This window comes from Lycium barbarum, chromosome 5 (genome assembly GCF_019175385.1).
Source record: "Lycium barbarum isolate Lr01 chromosome 5, ASM1917538v2, whole genome shotgun sequence".
NCBI lineage: Eukaryota > Viridiplantae > Streptophyta > Magnoliopsida > Solanales > Solanaceae > Lycium > Lycium barbarum.
Window position 1 is genome coordinate 112,937,191 of NC_083341.1, and position 22,542 is coordinate 112,959,732.

Consider the following 22,542-nt stretch of genomic DNA (forward strand, 5'->3'; position numbering starts at 1 on the left):
ATATAATATGCATAAAAATAGTACAAACTAATAATGTCCAAAAAAAAAAGTGCACCCTATACTAAACGACATCAAGCAATATATAAAAAAAAAAAAAAAGTGGATCCCACCATCTCCAAACTCACGGTAAAAAAAAAGTGGACCCCATATTAACAAAATCAAGTAATATAAAAAAAAAAAAAAAAAGCGAACCCCATATTAAAAAAAAATAATGTAAAAAAAAATATGCAGACTTTGTATTCGTAGTAAACACTAATATAATAAAACTTTAGATATGCAATACAAACTACAATGTTATATTAATCGTGTTTTGAACATAGTATATATATATATATATATATATATATATATATATATATATATATATATATGTATATGCATAAAAATAGTGCAAATTAATAATGTCCAAAAAAAAAAGTGTACCCCCTATTAAAAAATCAAACAATATTCATGTAATTTTCAATGTATCTCATTAAGTCAATAATGATGAATTCATTACCACGTGCGTGTCAATCCATGAAATTGCTTTTCTTCAAAAGGTTAAGTAGTCAAACCATACAATTTTTTTTTATATTAGCCTGAGATCTAATCTAGATATTAAACTGTTGTATTTGCTATTCCGCCATGTCATTTATTTGTTATGTTTACTAAAATAAATATACTTAAAATATTTATATTTTAAAATAAGATAGAATTTAATTACCTTTTATTTTTATTCTTACTCTAATAAATGTGAAAATAAATTAATATCGTAAAAAAAATATATATCAAATGCAGATCAAATAATGAATAAGGTAAATTAGTCAAATTATAATTCTAATCGACGTTTTCTTAAAAAACCATGCAAAAGACAACATGACAAGTAAAATGAGCTAAACCGAGAATATTTACTAAAAATTAAAAAATAGTATTTCTTCGTTTAAATAAAAAATCAATTTCTACTTTGTTTCGTTTTAAACATGTAAAATTAATTTAATAATTTGAATTAGAATTGTCCAAATCAAAATTTGATAAAAAATAATAAGTATTTTACACCTTTAAATTAATCGAATTAAAATTGAAAGTATCAACTGATGCTTAAATATTGCTATTGTTTTATCTCAAAGAGAAGAAAATAGTTTCCTTTTAAACAAGTCTTTCTCTTTTAAAAAATATTAATAAATTTGCCGATTTTGTGTTCATAGCAAACATTAATATAATAAAATTTTAGATACGGAGCACAAACTACAATGTTATATTAATCGTGTTTTGAACATAATATATATATATATATATTATCACTATTCAAAAACAACTACATACACATAAATGCACTATAATCTAAAGTATTGGGCCCGTACGCAGCACGAGCATAGGCCATCTAGTTTAATTATATGATACAGAACTGTAAAATACGTGACCCGTTATTTTATTCGGATATAAAAGCTAATCAACCTACAAATTTCTGACAGTGAAGAAAATGCAAGCATCTGGAGATGAAAGGGTATAATTTTAAACCAACATTGTTGTATGATAATTATGCTATTCAACCTGCGTAACATACCAAATTAAGTAAACTTTCCTTTTATCTATCAAACTGCTGATGCAAGAGGTAAAGTCAAAGCATAGAAGCGAAAATACGAGTGTATCCCAAAATAAATTTCATCGAGCACTTCTGAAAAATAAATTAGAGAAAACAGAATAAGCTGATAAAGGCTATTGCCATTTAAAATTTACATTAAAGACATTGATATATTTTCACTCTGGTACCGAACATTGCTGGAAAACATGGCAGCAGGAAAGGGATTTTGGGAAATTGTGGCAACTATGATCACAAGTGTTTTTACTCTTCGGCTAGTTTCTGTCCAATAAAAGTCCCAGCAATGCAAATAGTTCAATCTGGAACATCTATAGAGGTACACTGATTTATAAAACTGCAGTTTCCATGCAATCGGTTCATAGTCAATCACAATCTTTCTTAGCAACACAACAGATAATAGATTGATAAATGGAAATAACTACTATGCTAAAGTATATACAGAAGTCTTCAAGCATTGTTTTTTTCTGTAGAAGGCTTGACCAGCGGGAGGAAGTGTTTGACGAAGCCAAACGAATGATTACCCCAAATATTATCAGGACATTCTCCGGTAGCATTCGCTATACCTTCCACATATTGTTCAGGCCCAGTAGGAGAGAAATTGGTCATCTGGCAAATTTGTGTCACTAAATGAATCAGAAAAGTACATATTCTTTTCAATTTTTCCATCTCAGCATCCACAAAAGATCAACCAGGAAATTTGTTGTATGTTCTTGTCCTTTCAACAACTCGATAAACGATAGTGGAATTCCCAATCATTGTTAAACCTCATGAGAAGGGTCATTTACGACAGATGAAGCAGATAAAGAGGGAAACCAGAGTTCTATTCGGGTTCCTCCAGTTCCAATTGCAGCATCTGTTACTCGTGGTGAGATCAACCGCACAACACATCCATAACTCTCCAATATTTCTCGAGAAACAGTTAGCCCAGCCACAAAGTTCCATGTCATGTTGTCCTCTACCTTATCTTCAGAAAACAGATCTGCCCCAAAAGGTGCTAGAGAGTGCATCTGTGTCTAAACAAAATAAAAAAGGAGACAATACTTCAATTCTAACAAATACACGAACCAGTTGATATGACAATGCCTTGCATGAAAATTTTAAGTTCCTTTTCTCATTGAAGTGCCACATTGTATCATCTTAATATCACGCATTGGCTCAATGACCATGATATAGAATAGATTTCGTGACACATACCATATAGTGCATATCAAGGCCATCATCATCAATTATAATAAGAGCGCCCCCTGCAGGTGCTCCAGTGGCAACAATTGCAACCTTCCCACCAGCTTGTATCCGCAATAAAGCACCCTCGATTAAATTACCCAATGCCTGCCGTAGAGCAGGCTCTTCTACAGGTACTTGTAAAGATCCTGGAACCTCAGAAAGTAAAACGGCTCTCCGCTGCTCGTTTGCTAAAGGCGCCACTGCCCCCACCAAATCAACCAGTACATCAGAAACATTGCATGGTCTTTTCGGGGAAGAGGTGAACAGGAAAAAAGACAAAAAAGGAGAAGAAGGAAGTATTAGCAATGTCCAAAACCAAAGAGTTGTTCCACAAGCAATCAAACATTCAAGACTCCATAAATCATCATATTGCATCAAACTAGAAACAAAAAAAGGACAATTTTTAGCTGCCTAAGTGAGTATTTCTGAGATTTGTAAGCAATACAAGAAGCATCAATTTAGGCAACCTTACGGGAGAAACAGAAGGGGAAGTGTTAACACCCTCTTACACCAATGGTTTACACATGGAAAATTTACAAATCAAAAAAATTAATGACAACATACCCAGTTGAGTCCCACAAGTGGGGTCTGGTGAGGGTGGGGTGTACGCAGACCCTTACCCCTAGCTTTGTGGGATATAGAGGTTGTTTCCAACAAACCCTCGGCTCAAGAAAAATGGTTTTTAGAACAGGTTTGAAAAAGCTATGATGAAAATATTGAAGAAAGACAAGTGCTGACAACAAAAATAGTTATTTTCCAATTGCCTTATAGCAGTTTTTTGCAGTGGGGAGGTTATTCCACCATTTTCTCATTCTAATAGTAGTAGGAAGTTATTTCCTTATGTTTCGGAAGTTATTAGAATTCAATAAAATATATGCAGAAAATTATTCCAGTTTTTTAATACTTCAACTCAGAGATTGCAGGCTTTCTCTTAACCAGAACCACAGGTCGCAAAAAGAAAATCTCTTCCCAAACTCCTAATCAATGCCAAATTAACTCAGATTTTATCTTGCAGCGTCCCATAACCGCAGAAGGATAGCCATCAAGCAAAAAATCTTAGGAAGTTGATGGCTAGAGAAAGAGAATGGGAAATATTGAAATTATTTAGTATGTTACTATGCTGTCATATGAGTTAGCATTTCTTCAAGCTGACATAATGCAGTTTGTAGCTTTCCTGACCGTAGGTCTCTAAAACAGAATAGTTCGAGAAACAAAAGTTTACCTGATTCCTTCCTGGCGTAAAGGTGCAAGAGCAAGAGGTGGCATTGGCATTTCTAGATCCTTGGATTTTGAAGAGAGAGATTCTAGCTTCTCAGATAAGTTATTGGATAACTGTGACCTCACTGACTCATGACCAGGATGAGTTGATTTAGGCATCCTTTTCAATGTTTCTTCACTATAGTGCATTATATTAGCCTGAAAAAGGTATAGCCAATAATATTTAACATTTTATCTTTGTAATTCTCAAAATTACCTATAGGCAAGTCAGAAGCTAAGGCAAAGAAAGCTGCCGAAGTGTAAATGGGCCTTCAGCAATCCTTGGACGTATATCCATTGCAATTATTCTAAGTGCTGTTTGATAAGTTCAATCTTTTAGTATTACCAATATCCTCCCGAATTGACAGATTTTAGTTCACGGCGAGAATTTATGTCCTCTTACATGGTCCTGTTGAAACTGCCAACTTACTCTTAGTATTGAATAACTCAAGTTTATACCCTTTCCAAGTTTCCGGGAAAATCATAGCTATTTTAAACTGAAAGGGGGGGCTTGTTTCAATTTTTGTTCCTTCCTTTCTCAGTCAGAGTTACATAGAAGAACAGAAGAGGCGCAGTTGGTGAAGTACCTTTGTTAAAGAAACAGCATCCTGCAGTCCCTTAAGAGTATCACTCAAGCAATCACCTTGCTCCAAAATGTCTTGAACAATGTCATATGAAATCTGCATATGGTCATATGGGCAGATATATTGGCAGATTAGTCATTCATTAAAAGTAACTGATAGAAAAAAGAAATTTCACTAAAAGTAACAACTATTTTGGAGGCAAAAAGAAAATGAACTAGGATAAAGAAAAGATTGGGGATGTAAATTTCTTGAGATACATACCTCACTCTTTCTAATCTGAACAGATAACATCTTACTCAAAGTTCGAATACTGGAAAGAGAACCCCGAATCTGCACATTAAAGATTCATAAAAAAGTGATTATGTTTGAAATTTGTATAGTGTAGATTGTGACCACCTCAAACTGCTGGCATATATAGGTGCAGCTGTAATGCAAATCTTACTTGCTCAACCAAATTGCTCATCCTGATATTATTTTGCCAGGTGGACTGTTGGAGCAGAATTACTTTCTGAAAAGGGTAGAATAAGTTAGTTTTAGAACAAAATTATATCGAAGATAGATTTATGACAAAACTACTGTGCATGACTGGAAAAAAGAGAACAAGAATAAAAATATAACAAAATGCTCAAAGAAGAAACCATTTCATGGCAGTAAATACAAAATAGTTAGAAGGATGTAATATTGTCAACATTTTAGCCATATATGTCATTCTTTTCGGTGTGAGATTTCACTTGATTTTTGTTGTTGTTGTATGTCATTCTTTTGTGATATTTTGGATCTATTTAAGTTTGGTTCCTTCTTTTTTATTTCTTTGAATGAAGTAGGTTCCTTCTTTTTTATTTTCGTGGTTATAACAAACATATACATAGATTCATTAAGTTCTATTAGATGCTACTATAACAAGTTTTTGGATGTTAAAGTGAATACGTATTTCGAAGAAATAATTATACATAGAGGAAGGTAGATCAATCCAGTGACTTTTAGACATCATGTATACTTAGCACCTTTGTCGTGTCAGTATTCTACCTGATCCATGACATAAGCCATTGCAAGTGAACGGTTAATATTTATTGCATTTAATCTTTGCTCGGCTGTAAATTTTAACATCTCAAAGGAGTGGTCGCTTGAAGTTTGGATATTCAATGATTTCAAATGTGTGCTAGGAGGCAAAGAAAAAATCTCCTCTTGAGCAGGCCATTCTTTCACATTAAGCCCTCCCTTATCCCATGTAGTTCTTGGGAGTTCCGCAACTAAAAACCCAACAATAAACGGGTGCTTCACCATAGGGAACACCACAGCTCCAAGCTCGGGAAGTAACTCTGCCTAAGATGAACAAGACTTGTCAAACACAATAAAGACATATTTCAGTGTAAACAAATTTGAATAATTAATTCATGTACCTCTTTCCTCGAAAGAGCTGCTTCGGCAATTCTTAAGCCCGCTGGAATGCTAAAGTTACCAATTAGAATCACAAGATCAGTTGCATTAGCATGTGGATGTAAAGTAATCCGCCGCAACTCTAGGCAGTCCATTACATAGCTGCCAGCTGGTCTTACATAAACCTACAATTCACTAGATTAGCACGAGGGAAGTAACTAAAAACGAAAAAGTCTTTTTAGTTTATATCTCCACAAGAGCCAGGGAAGTGGGGCAATAGTTTTCTCTATACATCTGGTTTTGGTTTTTGGCCTTCTACCATCTAGAAAATCCTAAAGAAAAATATTGGAAAGATTATCTGCTGTTCACAACACATGAAGCCCAACCAAACATGGAAGATTTTGAGGGTTATCAAATGATACATGGTGCAAAGAGTTCAGGCAAAGTCTGATAGTAAGAATAAAATAACTTGGTTTCAGTTGATGCGTCTATATTATATTTTTATAGGATAATAAGATGGTTAGAATTCCTCTATTCTCTCAATCTAATCACTTATTCTGTTCTGAACAAAAACTACTTCTTTTTTTGACATGGTAACAAACTGTATTGAAATCAAAAGCCCAGTGAAGGCCATAGTTACAAGGAGGCTAAATAAACGCTACACAAAAATTCAACTAGCAGCTAAAGAGACTCTACGAACTGTATGAGAGTCTTTGTGTCATCTATATACTTTTCTTTACACCAAAAATGCAAAAGCTTATTTTTAAGCACCCAAAATCCAGTGTCACGGTTTTTCTAACCTTCTGAACTACTCCTTTATGAGGATTCCAGTTTGTCCATACTTTTAGAGTATTTCTAATGGGTCAAGAACACCGGTGCAAATGAAAGAACAAAACCATGGGTGCTGTTATTAGTGAAGGAAAATAGAGAATTCTGGTTGTCGGATGTTGGACCAGTTGATGTCCACAAGAGGGGTTGTAGTCCTAGGAAAAGTATACTTCACCTTAGAAATGTTCCAGGAGATTTCTTCACTACTAGGCTATCAATGGATCCACCACTACTACCTAGTTGATAGCAACTCATCTAATTGGCCCTATGTGATGAGTTCACTCAGTTGGGTATAAGTCTGCTAGTACTAATTTTTAGAAATTTGTTGCAGTGAAAGATATAAGCTGTCATATCTCAGTGGGTAGGCCAAAAATTTATGTTACATTTCTTGTCTAAAAAAAAATTAAAAAAAAAAATTAAAAAAAAAATCATGTAATAGATTACAAAAGTGTATTTAAAGACGTCTTTGGGTTTACGGTATCTCCAGATATAAAGAGGGCATCATGTCATTCTTCTCTACCAGCAGGTACAGCCTAATGGTGGAAGAAACAAGGAAGTTCCTATAGACACTTAAGCTCCACTACCATCACCTACTGCCTAATGGTGGAAGTTCACTTTCTTAAAAAGGAAAAGTACAGGTTGTGTTCTATAATATTGCTCAACTCTAGACTTTCCACATCAACTTCGACCTGAAAGAAAAATGAAAAGGCTAGTTCTTTGTCCAGAGAGTAACAAGGTGAACTATATTCTACTGACCACCAAATGTGATCGCCGAAGAGCAGAGCAAACAAAAGCACAAGCATTAATAGGCAAGCGCAGAAACTAAACTGGAAGCTTTACTTTCTTAGACCTTATTGCACTCAATTCGGGAAGTAGGAGACCCTAGATAGGAGGATTTGGAGGTCGAGGATTGGTGCAGGAAGGTTAGTAGGTAGATGAGCATTGTCTAGTTTACCTGTTGTTTACCTATTTTTCGATTTTATTTTTACCTATTGTTTACTTTGCTTCGGTTACCATATTATTTGTTGTTGCTACTGTTCTCTTCTCCTTTATTTTTAGCATGACTTCTTTGCTACTGTATTTCCTTTCCATACTTGTCTTTGATATGCTTTACTTGAGCCGAGGGTCTATCGGAAACAGCCTCTCTTCCTTCACAAATGTGGGGGTAAGGTTGCGTACACACCACCTTCTGCAGACCCCACTTGTGGGGATTACACTGGGTATGTTGTTGTTGCGGAGACATAACAAAATGCACAATCAACTCGATAAAGGCTATAGCAGTACATATTGCTGAGGACGAACAAAGAAAGCTTCTTAAGCTGGGGAAATTTAATAGAAATACAAAATGTAGAAAATTATCTTTACTTAGAAAAAAGTTTAATCAAGAATAGAAAATCAAGTAGACTTTCGTACGGTAAGAACCGCTTAAATTCATGATCCAAAGCATTACAACCAGCAATAAAAGACCTAAACACAAAGCTTCTTAAGCTAATGAAATTAACATGTAATACAGAAATGTTCATTCGATAAAGGAACAAACAAAATGTATAATATTACGTATCTCTGAACTATTGAATAAAGCATTAATCAAAGAGTTAATGGTCAAAAACACACCTGAACTATCATTTTTTCACGAGTTTCACATCTCAACTATTTGTTGTTCCCTTTTTCTATCTGAACTATCATCATCTATGTATTAAAACACATCTAGTAGTTCATCAGGCTAACAATTAGATGTTCCTTTTTCCTACCTGAACTATCACCATCTACTCAACTAGGTCTGTTTTAATCTGTGTTGGATAGTTCAGATAAGAAAAGGGAACAACTGATAGTTGGGGCGCGAAACTCACGAAAAAGTGATAATTTAGGTGTGTTTTTGACCATTATCTTTTAATGAAAGGACAAATAAACAAAAGGAAAAATTATTCATGTATAAAATTAGTAATTATTTTAATACAAGACAGAAGGTAAAGTAAAATACATGAATAACTAAACTAGTACATAGCTTCCCTCATAATTAATCTACGATTTACTATAATACCTGCACAACTCTAACCGGCTACCAAATGATCCCTTACGTATCTGAGAAGTACTGAATAAAGCATTAAATCAAAGGAAAGGAAAATGTATCTTACGGAAAGGAGAGAGTCAGGATGAACAATACGTCGAAATAGTTGCAATTGTTCAACGCAAAGTCTTTGGAAATCAGCACTGGGTAATACTAAACCTCTATTCTTCCCTTCGTCTTTCTCAATCCTCTGTACGAACTCCACCGGTGACGTGGAGGCCTTACGTATCGCCGCAACAACAGCTGACGCCGACTTAACCATACCTTCACTGTCTCCGTCATCGGAGCACGTGCCGCTCACGTGACGGAGAGTAGTAGAGGAGGTAGCGGCGTTGGTGCGAGCGAGTGGTGGGACTCTCGGTGAAGAAGCGTGAACTGCTGCTGCTGCTTTGTAGAAGAGGAGGTTAGGGGTAGTGGGGTGGTGGTGATGGGATGGGGTGGGATTGGATAATGCAGGAAATGCAGAGAGCAGCATTTTTTGTATATGAATGATGATCCACGCAGGGAGGAAAATAGTCCAATGCCGTCGTTTAATTGGTCCACGAGGGTCTAATTACTGTGGGTCCAACTAGCCAGTAGCCACCACTTCTATTTTTATTTTTCCCTTCTCTTTTTCTCTTTCATTTTTCTAAAGCGAATACACCTCACTTTTACATTGTTTTGAAATACAATTTAAACATTACTTTACTACTCTATATAAATTCGCGACTTTTTGTAGCGCAAAAAAAAAAAAAAAAAATTGAACCAAACTAGAGCAAAAAAATAATAATATATTATTAAGTTTCACGCACTAAATTAGTGCGTGAAAGGACCAAACTGCAAAAATGCAACTTGGGCCTTTCACGCACGAATTTCGTGCGTGAAGGAGGTCTTCTGTTTTTTTTTTTTTTTTGGTGTTACCTTTCAAATCACGTTTTTTTTCATACTTTGGGCAAAGATTAGTCATGTTTCAAAAACCCAAAATATCAATATTTTATATAAAACTTAATATCTTTTTTTGCGTACAATAATGTCGGCTCATTACATCAAGTCCACCTGAACGTTTGGATCATCGTTTTAGGGGTTCTAAAGTGCCCTGAAGTAAGTTTTAAAACTTGTCATATTTATAGGATTTTGATTTAAGTGTTTTATTATATTTGAATGTACAAATATAAATATTTGATTTAATAATAATTCATCCAATACGAGAGGTTTATACTAATTAAAAAATAATTCATTCCATTTAATTACAATACTAATTCAAAGAAATACAATAATAAATTACAATAACAATACAATCTTCAAGTTCTAGAGGCTCTATAACTTCGAGATGTGCTTGTACTACCACGGCCTTGTTGCCCACACGAACGTTTGTCATGGCCATATTGCTTACATGTAGAGCACTTGCGAGAGTAAGTTCTTTTACTAACATCCATTTGATTGGGTCTACGACTCCGTGAGTTAATGCCCAATTTCCTGATGTAATCCTTGTTAGCAACCATCGAAAACAGCTCGTTTGGCCAATAAGCTTCATTACCAAGTGGGTGGAATTGGCCGGAATATGCTCTAAGGTAACTGTGGACCTTGTATTCCCCCGCCACATAACTTTTTACCGTTTTTCTCATTCTCTCGAAGCACTTGACAGCATGAGAACACGACATGTGGTACGTTGCCACTTACCACAAGTGCATGTTCTTGTTGCCTCATAAACGGTATGCACGTTTCCACCTTTACCATTGTAATAACCCGTCCTAAATTCATACACATGTTGAATTGGGTCATAATTGGTCATTTGGTGATGCTCACTTTTTTTTTTTCTATAATGCTCCATATTTTTGAAGGGCTTTGGCATCCATGTCCCGCCGTCGGCTAATATCGCTCTGGCCTGCCTTGTCCTAACAACAAATCGTTCCACAACCTGCTTGAAAGCCATTCTCACCATTACGGTGACAGGTAGTCCTCGAGCAGCTTTCAGCAAGCCATGGAAAGTCTCTTTGCTGTTTGTTGTGAGCATGCCCCATCTTTTGCCTCCATCACAATGAAGCGTCCATTTTTCAACTTCGAGCTTCATCAACCAAACGTATGCGGGTTCACTCACTGCCCTGATCAGATCTATTTTTGCAGCCCATTTTCGTTGTTGATGCTCCATCGCAGCCCCCACATCAATTTGTTTAGTGTGCCATTGTGAAACTTTGATTGCAAATTTGCCTTCAAGTGCCTTAAACAATAGCGATGGTAAACAAAGGGAGGTTGCCACCCACTACTAAAAAAAGGGGAAAAACCGACGACGAAAACCGACGGACTGCGTCGGGTTTTTCAATGTAACCGACGGGAAACCGACCCTTTACGGTCTGTCGGTTTACATAGCCTCGTTTTTTGAAAACCGACGGACCACCTCGGTTTTTTCCGACGGACTGCGTCGGTTACGTGGTCCGTCGGGTTTTATACAATAATTTTAAAAAATTAAAAAAATTAAAAAAACCGACGGACAGAGTCGATTTTTTAAATTTCTGATTTATTGTGTTATATAAAAACAATATATATTTTATGAAAAAACCGACGCACGACGTCAGTTTTTTATTTAAATTTTTTTATTTTAAATACAAAACTGACACAGTGCATCGGTTTTTTCATAAAATTTCAGAATTATTTTCCAGAAAACCGACGGACTGAGTCGATTTTCTGGAAAATTTCCAAAATTAATTTCCAGAAAACCGACGGACTGCGTCGGTTTTCTGGAAAATTTCCTGCATTCAATTCCTGCATTTTCTGCAGCCACACCTGCACAGAAACCAGAGTCCGTCGGTTTTCTGGAAAATTTCCTGCATTCAATTCCTGCATTTTCTGCAGCCACACCTGCACAGAAATCATTACCAAAAGCAACTCAAAACTAGCATTAAAATGCTCCAAATCAATTCTAAAAGAGCTACAACACATAAAATCACCCTAAGTAATAATAAAACAGATCAAACACTATCTAAACACATCAAATACGATCTAAATAGACCTTCAAAGTTCATAAATATTTAAATGTCCAACCAAAAGTACCATTAACTAGTTTTAACACAATCTCTTTGCTTCATAATAACTCTTAGGTATATCGAATTCCGGACTAACTAGTTCCCCTACAAGCTTAATCATTGAGTCCACAGCAGCTTCAGCAACAGTCCAATCTGATTTGATGTTAATCATTCTAACTGCAACAGACAACTTAGAATGCTGACTCCCTACCTAAAGTGGACGACTAGCCTATTTTAATTCTTGATAGAAGCGCATTGCTTCTTCATTAGAAGGTTCCTCAAAATTTTGCCCAGGTTCAAACCCAGACTGTACGCCAAAAGCATCATTAACCATATCATTAACTCTATCATATTGGACATGACTATATTCCTGCGACACACTACTTTCACCGACAACCAATTCTAACTTTGAATTCTCAATAACAATTCTAACTTTAATAACTTATGGATTCTAACTTTAATTCTAAAAATTAAAAAGTAAATCTAGTCAAATAAAGTCTACATTGTAGTTTTGAGGTTATAGAAATATTATAACTTAATAATTCTAACATAACTTCATAATTCTAACTTTGAAAAGCACAATTCCAACCAATTCTAAAAATTGAAAAGTAAATCTAGAGAAATAAAATCTACATTTTAGTATTGGGGTTATAAAAATACTATAACTTAACAATTATAACTTTGAAAAGCACAATCCCAACCAATTCTAATTTTGAATTCTCAATAACAATTTTAACTTTAATAACTTATGCATTCTAACTTTAATTCTAAAAATTGAAAAGTAAATCTAGTCAAATAAAGTCTACATTTTAGTTTTGAGGTTATAGAAATATTATAACTTAATAATTCTAACATAACTTAATAATTCTAACTTTGAAAAGCACAATTCCAACCAATTCTAAAAATTGAAAAGTAAATCTAGAGAAATAAAATCTACATTTTAGTATTGAGGTTATAGAAATACTATAACTTAACAATTATGACTTTGAAAAGCACAATCCCAACCAATTCTAACTTTGAATTCTCAATAACAAATCTAACTTTAATAACTTATGGATTCTAACTTTAATTCTAAAAATTGAAAAGTAAATCTAGTCAAATAAAGTCTACATTTTAGTTTTGAGGTTATAGAAATATTATAACTTAATAATTCTAACATAACTTAATAATTCTAACTTTGAAAAGCACAATTCCAACCAATTCTAAAAATTGAAAAGTAAATCTAGAGAAATAAAATCTACATTTTAGTATTGAGGTTATAGAAAAACTATAACTTAACAATTCTAACTTTGAAAAGCACAATCCCAACCAATTCTAACTTTGAATTCTCAATAAAAATTCTAACTTTGAATTCTCAATAACAATTCTAACTTTAATAACTTATGGATTCTAACTTTAATTCTAAAAATTGAAAAGTAAATCTAGTCAAATAAAGTCTACATTTTAGTTTTGAGGTTATAGAAATATTATAACTTAATAATTCTAACATAACTTAATAATTCTAACTTTGAAAAGCACAATTCCAACCAATTCTAAAAATTGAAAAGTAAATCTAGAGAAATAAAATCTACATTTTAGTATTGAGGTTATAGAAAAACTATAACTTAACAATTCTAACTTTGAAAAGCACAATCTCAACCAATTCTAACTTTGAATTCTCAATAACAATTCTAACTTTAATAACTTATGAATTCTAACTTTAATTCTAAAAATTAAAAAGTAAATCTAGTCAAATAAAGTCTACATTTTAGTTTTGAGGTTATAGAAATATTATAACTTAATAATTCTAACTTTGAAAAGCACAATTCCAACCAATTCTAAAAATTGAAAAGTAAATCTAGAGAAATAAAATCTACATTTTAGTATTGAGGTTATAGAAATACTATAACTTAACAATTATAACTTTGAAAAGCACAATCCCAACCAATTCTAACTTTGAATTCTCAATAACAATTCTAACTTTAATAACTTATGGATTCTAACTTTAATTCTAAAAATTGAAAAGTAAATCTAGTCAAATAAAGTCTACATTTTAGTTTTGAGGTTATAGAAATATTATAACTTAATAATTCTAACTTTGAAAAGCACAACTCCAACCAATTCTAAAAATTGAAAAGTAAATCTAGAGAAATAAAATCTACATTTTAGTATTGAGGTTATAGAAAAACTATAACTTAACAATTCTAACTTTGAAAAGCACAATCTCAACCAATTCTAATTTGGAATGATCAATAACAATTCTAATAACTTATGGAATTCTAACAAAAAGCACAATCCAACAACAAAAAAAAAAACCTAGTCAAATAATTAAAGTATACATTTTTGCACATATTCAACATCAATAATATTACAAAGAATGATAACTAAGCTAACACAAATACATTGACAAAGAACATGAAATATAGCACAATCTCAAGCAAAAAAAAAAATGACAACTAAACTAGTCAAATAAAGTTTACATTTTTTTCACAAATTCAACATTAATAACATTGCAAATGATGTTTAACAAAGCTAAATAGATTAGCATTAGGCCTAAAATCTACGAATAAAACTAAAATTGAAAGAATTTTAAAAGCCCTAATTTAAGAGAAACTAACCTCAATTAATTAACTTCAAAACGGGTTTGGGGTTGGTGGGGATGGGCTGCGCAGGCGGCGGCGCTGGGCGGCGGGGAAATGGGCGGCGGCGTTGGGGGGAGGGGAGGGGGCGGCGGGTAGCTAGGGTTGAGGGGAATGGGAGTTTAATTGGGAAGAGGAGAAGAAATGGGTATGAAAACCCGTCTGGAATGTTTTTAAAGAAAAACCGACGGACAAAACCGACCCTGTCAGTCGGTTTTTCCCGCACGTTTGACCATATTTGACCCAAAAATTAAAAATAATAATAATAGGAAACCGACCCTGTCCGTCGGTTTCCTAAAAAAAAATTGTTTATTATTTTTTTTAAAAACAAATTGAATTGCATATTATTTAAAATATTTTTAAAAATAAAACCGACGTCGTCCGTCGGTTTTATATTAATTTTTTTTTTTTTAATAAAACTGACGTGGGACGTCGGTTTTGTTTTGCGGATATATAATTTCAAAATTTTGCGGAAAAAACCGACGTTGTCCGTCGATTTTTTAATTAAAAAAATAAATAAATAATTAGAAATACACAAAACCGACGCACTGAGTCGGTTTTCCGTCGGTTTTTCAAAGAGACGCAGTCCGTCGGTTTTTTGTCCGTCGAATTTTGCCAGTTTTTTAGTAGTGATCCCGGTAAATTATCCATATTGTGCAATATGCCTTTATGACGATCAGATAGCACGCATATGCCGGTACGATCGTTAATAACATGAGTTTTTAAATGGGTCAAAACGATCTCCCATGTGTCGTTGCTTTCGTTAGCGGCAATTGTGAAAGCAAGAGGAAATATGGACCCATTGACATCCATTCCTATTGCAATTAGGAGCTTGATGTCGTAGGCACCATATACATGCGTACCATCTATGGATATCACTGGTCGGCAGTGAGCAAAACCATCAATGCATGGTTTGAATGTCCAAAATACGAAGTTGAAGATTTTACCCTCTATAAGCCACCACTCTACAACAGTACCATTATTAAAATGTTGTAGAGCTGCCATATACCTTGGCAGCGATTGAAAAGAAGTATGCCAATTTCCATAGACCATCTCAAAAGCGCGTCTACGCCCGAGAAATCCCTTTCTGTTGCTTATAGTTTTACTATATACGGTTTGAACGTTTCGAATACAATCTTTGATGGGAACCTGCACAAGTTTAAACAAACAACATTTAGTAATGATCTTTCAATTGATATAAGACATAATGTACTAGGTAGGATAAGTTACCTTGGTGTTTCGGCAATGTTTTTAAGTAATACTTGAGCAATCATGTTTGTATCTAAATTATAATGATCTGCTAGATTTTCTTCCATATCACAAGTGTGTCTTTCGCGGAATTTTGTGATAGCCCACATACCATCAGGCTTAACAATTCCCCGAAGCAACCACTGACAGCCTTGATACCGCCGTCTGCAAACTAGCCTCCATATCTTTGTATTTGACTGATTAACCTTAAACTCCCTCATGTCCTTAAAAAAATAAATTTTGACAGCCCGTTGCAACACTTTTTTGGATGCGAACAACATTCTCTTTGCAAGGTAGCATCGATCTTTGTTGAGATCCCTTGGTTCAATCCAGGTTTTTAGGCGACTATCATCATCTTCTCTTGTGAAGACAAATGCATCATCACAACCCTGCAGGCTGTCAAGATAAGGGATATTGTTAGAATGCCACTGAATTGGGCTTTCAGAAGTTGGGTTTTCAGCCATCGGTGGTGGTACGTGGTGGTGCATTGGTTCTTGTTGGTTTTGGCTTTGAGGAATATTGTTGGTCATACCAACTTGAACATCATCATCATCTTCATCATCGGTTACCTCTGCATTATTAGCTATTTCATCGTCATCACTTGATGATGACTCATAATAATTAGGAAAATCTTCATTATCAAGTGCATTCATCCTCCTACACGAAAAGTAACATATTTTAAATACGAATATATATATATGCAGATAATTTAATATCAAGGTGATGAACTTACTGTTGTTCATAAGCACTGTCATGGTGTGGAGAACGATCAACTCCACCGAATTGAGAGGATTGACCAACATCAATATTTGGTACCACTGGCGAGTTTTGAGAATGGTTCCTATAAAGATTTGAAAACTGGTTATTTACCAATTCATACAACAAACACGTGCAACTACACATAATAATAATATGAAAAATCCATATTTACCAATTTTCATTGTAAGCTTGATTAAATTGCTGGCTTAGATTTTCCAGCGGCACTTGACCACTCAAAATGTCTCCAGAAGAACTAAAGTCCCCATAAGTGTTACCATGAATAAGCTGGACTTGAGGGACTTCTTCTCGAGGTATCTTTTCAACATACATCTCAAGAACATTAATGAATACTAAATCACGATATTCTTCCGGCGATCCCAAAACATCACTCAAAGATTCATCATCGTTGATATTGTGCATGCCTAACGCACTACACTGTTTGATATTGTTTGTGGATATCTGCCAGTTAGTGAGATCCAAACTCAGTGGGTGTAGTTTTCATTCTTTTGTGCATGTAACTGACTAGTGTTTCATAATTTAAAGTTGTTGGAAATTTAACATGGGCTTTTGGTTTGATGCTATAACGAATGGAGTAATTGTCCTCGACGATATCTCCATCCCAAAATAGTGAAACCTTAACAGTTGAAGCATTTTGAGACATTTTTTCTATGAAGTTTGATTTTTTTTTTGAATGACTTGTAAGACTTAGACTTATGAAGTTGATGAGTTTTTTACTCGTCAAGCCTTCAACTTAAATAGATTCCTAAAATTGTCATGCGTGGTGTGTTGTCAAATCAACACTTACATTGCGCATTAAAATGGTGCGCAATACAAGTCGTGTTAAAATGGTCAAATAATGCAGCAATGTATTGTCAAATCAAGGCTTTACGTGTCATAGATTCCTGAAATTGTTATGTGTGGTGTTACATTGCGCATTAAAATGGTGCGCAATACAAGTCGTGTTAAAATGGTCAAATAATGCAGCAATGTATTGTCAAATAAAGGCTTTATGTGTCATAGATTCATGAAATTGTCATGCGTGGTGTTACATTGCGCATTAAAATGGTGCGCAATACAAGTCGTGTTAAAATGGTCAAATAATACAGCAATGTATTGTCAAATTAAGGCTTTATGTGTCATAGATTCCTGAAATTGTCATGCGTGGTGTGTTGTCAAATCAATACTTACAGTGCGCATTAAAATGGTGCGCAATACAAGTCGTATTAAAACAATCAAATAATGCAGCAATGTATTGTCAAATCGAGGCGGCAGGTGAGGGAGGCCTTTTCACGCATGAAATTAGTGCGTGAAAGGATAAAAGGCCATCTAGACGACGCCTAGAGGGGTTGCCAATAATGATGCGAGTGATCCGCATGTACCACTCTATGTACACATGGATTGGAGTGTCATGTCCGACCACCGCTAGGCTCGTCATCCTCACATCCCAACTCTGGACATGCTGCTGCATATAGAGTCGCCATGCATCATTGACGCCCGCACGCTCGTCCCTCGCATAGTGGTCATGCTCCCAAACCGTAGCCGCGGGTATATTCTGTACATACCCAAACTGTCGTAACACGCGGTCGGGCGCGTGATACTCAACGAAATCCATATGTATCAATGGACACCGTGACATCCACATGTGCTGACCAGCCCTACAAAACGCCGGCAGCTCATCCAAAATATGATCATACGGCGTCCATATAAAAGCCTGTAAAAAGAATTGAACTAGTTAAAAATAAAAGACTAAAATAGTAGCTATGTGGTCTAGTGTGTGGATCCAAAATATGAACATACCGTCTGCGCCGTCATGCGGTCTAGCTGATCCCTAAACGGGAGAAGGCTGTGATGCGTCTCCGCGCGTATGGCATCGGCACAGTAAGATAGTCAGCGGGAGGGTGAGCTGCTATGGGCTGAAAAGGTCTCAACCTAGTCCATACCCATATCTAATATAGTCATTTAAAAAACATTTTATCAGTCGTTGTTTAAAAAAAAATATATTTTGTGTTTAATTACACACACTTAAATATATTACCTGAAGGAGCGAGCAAAATGCAGGGACCTCTACCCTCGTGCCCATAGAACATCGGCATAATCCTCGATACATGTAACCCAGCACAGCAGCGCCCCAACTATAACATCCTATCTCGGCGAGATCGTTGATATACCGAAGATACCTCAAGCTCAAATGCGAACCCGAAGTGTTCGGGAACAGGATGGCCCCGAATATGATGAGTAGGTATAGACGCGCTCGTCGGTCAACATCAGCCTGAGGCGTGTCCTCTCCAATAAAAATGTTGCATGTCTGTGAGGCGCAAGTGAGCGTAAAAGGCCGACAACAAAAGCCGACTTTGGCCGGAAATGTGACCATCCAGAGCCGCGAAACCGGTGAGCCTAGTCAACTCATCCCGGTAAGGCGGCAGCACAGGAGGCTCCTCAATATACAATGGGCGTCAACCTGTAGCCCATAAATGATCTCCACATCCTGAAGGGTAATGGTAGCCTCACCGGTGCGGAGATGAAATGTGTGCGTCTCCGGTCACCACCTCTCAATCAATGCCGTCACTAGCGACCTATCGTGTTGTACCCGATCAACTTCGACGCACTGGTAGATACCCCCCCCCCCCCCCCCCCCCCGACGTAGTATATCCAGGACACGAGGATGTGGGGGGCGAGCAGCTAAGATCCCCCATGCTGAGTCCCCTAACCGGGTACGGACCTGAGACTCAGGTTGCAGGTCGGATGTCCATATATGTTGCGACCTATGCTCGGGCTGAAGATACAGTAACTCTCGGTCGAAGGGCCCCGGATCAAGAGGGTGGTGATCCATCTGTTTTACGCATTTTAAATCAATTATTAACAAGTAGTATTAGTTATGTAATCTTTTATCAAAACATTTATTAAGGATTGTGGTGACCCATCTGTTTTACGTATTTTAAATCAATCATTAACAAGTGATATTAGTTATGTAATCTTTTATCGAAATTTTATTAAGGATTGTGGTGACCCATCTGTTTTACGTATTTTAAATAAATCATTAACAAGTAATATTAGTTATGTAATCTTTTATCGAAAATTCTATTAAGTGTTTTCAATCCTAAGCTACGGGTTATGAATCCTAAACTAAGGGTTTTCAATCCTAAAATATAAAGATTAAAAATTAATAAGTCAAATAATTAACAATTAGTTAGCATACAATTAGTATAAATAATTAATAAATAAACAATTAACTAACTAATCAAATAATTAACAAGGTATTATCATATATTTAATAAATAAACAACTGAGTAACTAATCAAAAAATTAATAAATTATTATCATATATTTAACAAATAAACAATTAATTAACTAATGAAACAATTAAAAATTATTAACAAATAAACAATTGGCTTAGCAAAAACTAAATAAATAATTAGCCAGTCTAACAATTGAAATAGCTAGTCTAACAATTAATAAATACTTAAGTCGCTAATCGAACAATTAACAAATACTAAATAAACAAGCAATAAATAATTAACTAATTGATAATAGATAAACAAATTAAAAAAAATAAAATTAAAGGGGGCAGTCGCAGTGGGTGCAGACTGCCCAACAACGCGCAAAAAAAATGCGCAATCCACCACAGATCCCTCCCACCATACCTAAGGTAATAATATATTTAGCAATGTAATAAAAAATTCGTAGTAAAATACCTTGAATGAAGGTGTTTTTGAGTTTTCAAAATGAGCTCCGCGCCGCTCTATTCCAAAATCTAACCTTAGAAACTTGTTCCTACACTTCAATATACCAAGAATATTGAGTTTTGGATTTAAAAACAACAACAAAATAGCGTTTTGGATTGAAAAACAACAACAAAATAGCGTTTTGGGGGTTGGGGACCACCTAAAATCGCTGTTAATGGCGGGTGGGGGTGTCACTGTCGGGTCTGTGGTGGGGAAGGAGGAGGCGACTTTTTGTTGCCTTCCTTCACGCACTAAATTCGTGCGTGAAAGGCCCAAGTTGCATTTTTGCAGTTTGGTCCTTTCACGCACTAATTTAGTGCGTGAAACCTAGTAATGTATTTTTTTTTTTGCGCTAGTTTGATTCAACTTTTTTTTTGTGCTACAAAAGTCGCGGATTCTAAACTCTGATGTTGAGTTTTTGATCGTCCTCACCGGGCCCTTTTTGGCATTTCATTGAGTTGGTTTTCTTTGCAAGTGCTGCATTGAGTTAATTGAACATTTGGAATTGGTTCGAAATAGCCATAGCCTTTGAGTTAAGTTCTGTTTGCATTCCACATTTAAAGAGTGACACGTGTTTACAACTTCAGAATTTTGTGGCTCTCTTTCATTTTGCCTGTTGTGTAATTCAATATTTCTTCAAATTGCCTCTACACAACTTATCTATATTATATTAAAAGTGCGAAGAGCCTTAGAAATGTTGTCTGAACTTTTTGCCCTTAATTAAAAGACTCTACAATAGACAAAACGGTCATTTAATAATTTTTCTAATATTTAAAATTTAAAAATTCATTAAAATTTGATTATTAACCTTTTCTTATTTGAATTATATATGACTAAAATTTAGGACTATTTTAAATCATTAAAGTAGCACATCAATATAGTAACACCCAATTTGGTGCTGATTTACCACTAGCATAAATAAACACGTAAATTAGTTTACTATTTTCCTAATATTTAGGATTTTAAAATCTAACTAAAATTTTATTTATTAAATCTTTTCTTATACGAATTAGGTAGCAAGAAATAATATTTAGAGCTTTAATGTTAATTATGATTTACCTTATAAAAAGTTAAGCTTTACCTTATATAAATTATAATATTAATAGCTTTACAATTGCTTCCACGTTGAATTTATGTAAATATGATAGTAATGTACTAAATTCAATTTGTTCAAATTTATTATGGTAAGAACGTAAGGTATAAATCTAAAAGACAACTCTTCCATCAAATAATTTACAATAGAAAAATAGAATTATTTAGAACTTTACCTTGCATAGGATTTTGACCGTACAATAATTTCTTCAAATTAGGGTTTTGTTTTTAACTAGAGTTCTAATTCCCCTACGTTTGTGATGCCAGATATTAAATCCTATATATACGCATTCTCATAGTAATAATCTTCCATGCTGCTCTTTTATTTTTCAATCTTTCTTCTTTATAGTACATGCAGTTATGTTCTTAATTTCTCATGATGCTTTTAAGCTTTTTTTTTTTCTTCAATTTTGCTTCTTCTTTACTTGCTTATTATCTTACATGTGATTTTATTGTGTTTTTGCAATTTAATCTCACACGTTTAAATTTTAGGTTTAGGATCTAAATATCTCTCTCTTTACTTGAAGTCGGTTGAAACTCTGTCATTATTAATTGATTCTTCAATATTTTTCTGCAGGCGAAAGAAGATCCGAGTATGTGCTTGAGACTTCATATCGATTAAGCTCGAATTTAAAGGCATGCTTTATTTCTCATTCATGTTACTTGTATTTAATATTTATGATGTTAAGTTTTTTATCACCTATTTGACTATGTAATATGTTCAAGTTAATACTTTTTTTTTTCCAGAACCATACTTATAAAGAAAATAGTTAATTGTTTGCAAAAAGAAAATTATACGTACTATATATATATATATATATATATATATATATATATCATATTTTTCATGAAAATTCAAACTTGTGAAAACAAATATTTATTGTGAGGGAGACATTTAATTATTATCCTAATATTTAAGATTTTAAAATCAACTAAATTTTGTATTTAATTTTTGTCTTATTTGAACTATATAATATAATGTATTTGCAAAAGAAAACAATAACACAAGACAATCACATTATTTTGTAAAGCTATCGGTTGCATCTTCATTTATAGGTGATTACATGAGTCTTTGTTTAAGGTATAAAACTCCCTTTTTTCTCTCATAACTTGCAGGTTGCAGGTTTTTACAAATTTCTGTGTGCCTGATCTTTGTGTATTTGAAAAAATTATATAGACAAATACTT

At 34.5% G+C, this 22,542-nt stretch overlaps 1 protein-coding gene across 1 annotated transcript; it reads right to left on the minus strand.

Moving 5' to 3' along the window:
* Window positions 1–1,681: 1,681 nt before the first annotated feature.
* On the minus strand, window positions 1,682–9,486 carry LOC132641157 (chloroplast sensor kinase, chloroplastic). Its single transcript, XM_060358051.1, has 9 exons — window positions 8,985–9,486; window positions 6,045–6,206; window positions 5,671–5,967; window positions 5,087–5,152; window positions 4,906–4,974; window positions 4,648–4,740; window positions 4,026–4,219; window positions 2,774–3,047; window positions 1,682–2,592 (listed from the first exon to the last, which is right to left on the minus strand). The coding sequence occupies exons 1-9, from the start codon at window positions 9,390–9,392 to the stop codon at window positions 2,338–2,340; spliced, it is 1,818 nt and encodes a 605-aa protein (XP_060214034.1). The 5' UTR covers window positions 9,393–9,486; the 3' UTR covers window positions 1,682–2,337.
* Window positions 9,487–22,542: the final 13,056 nt, after the last annotated feature.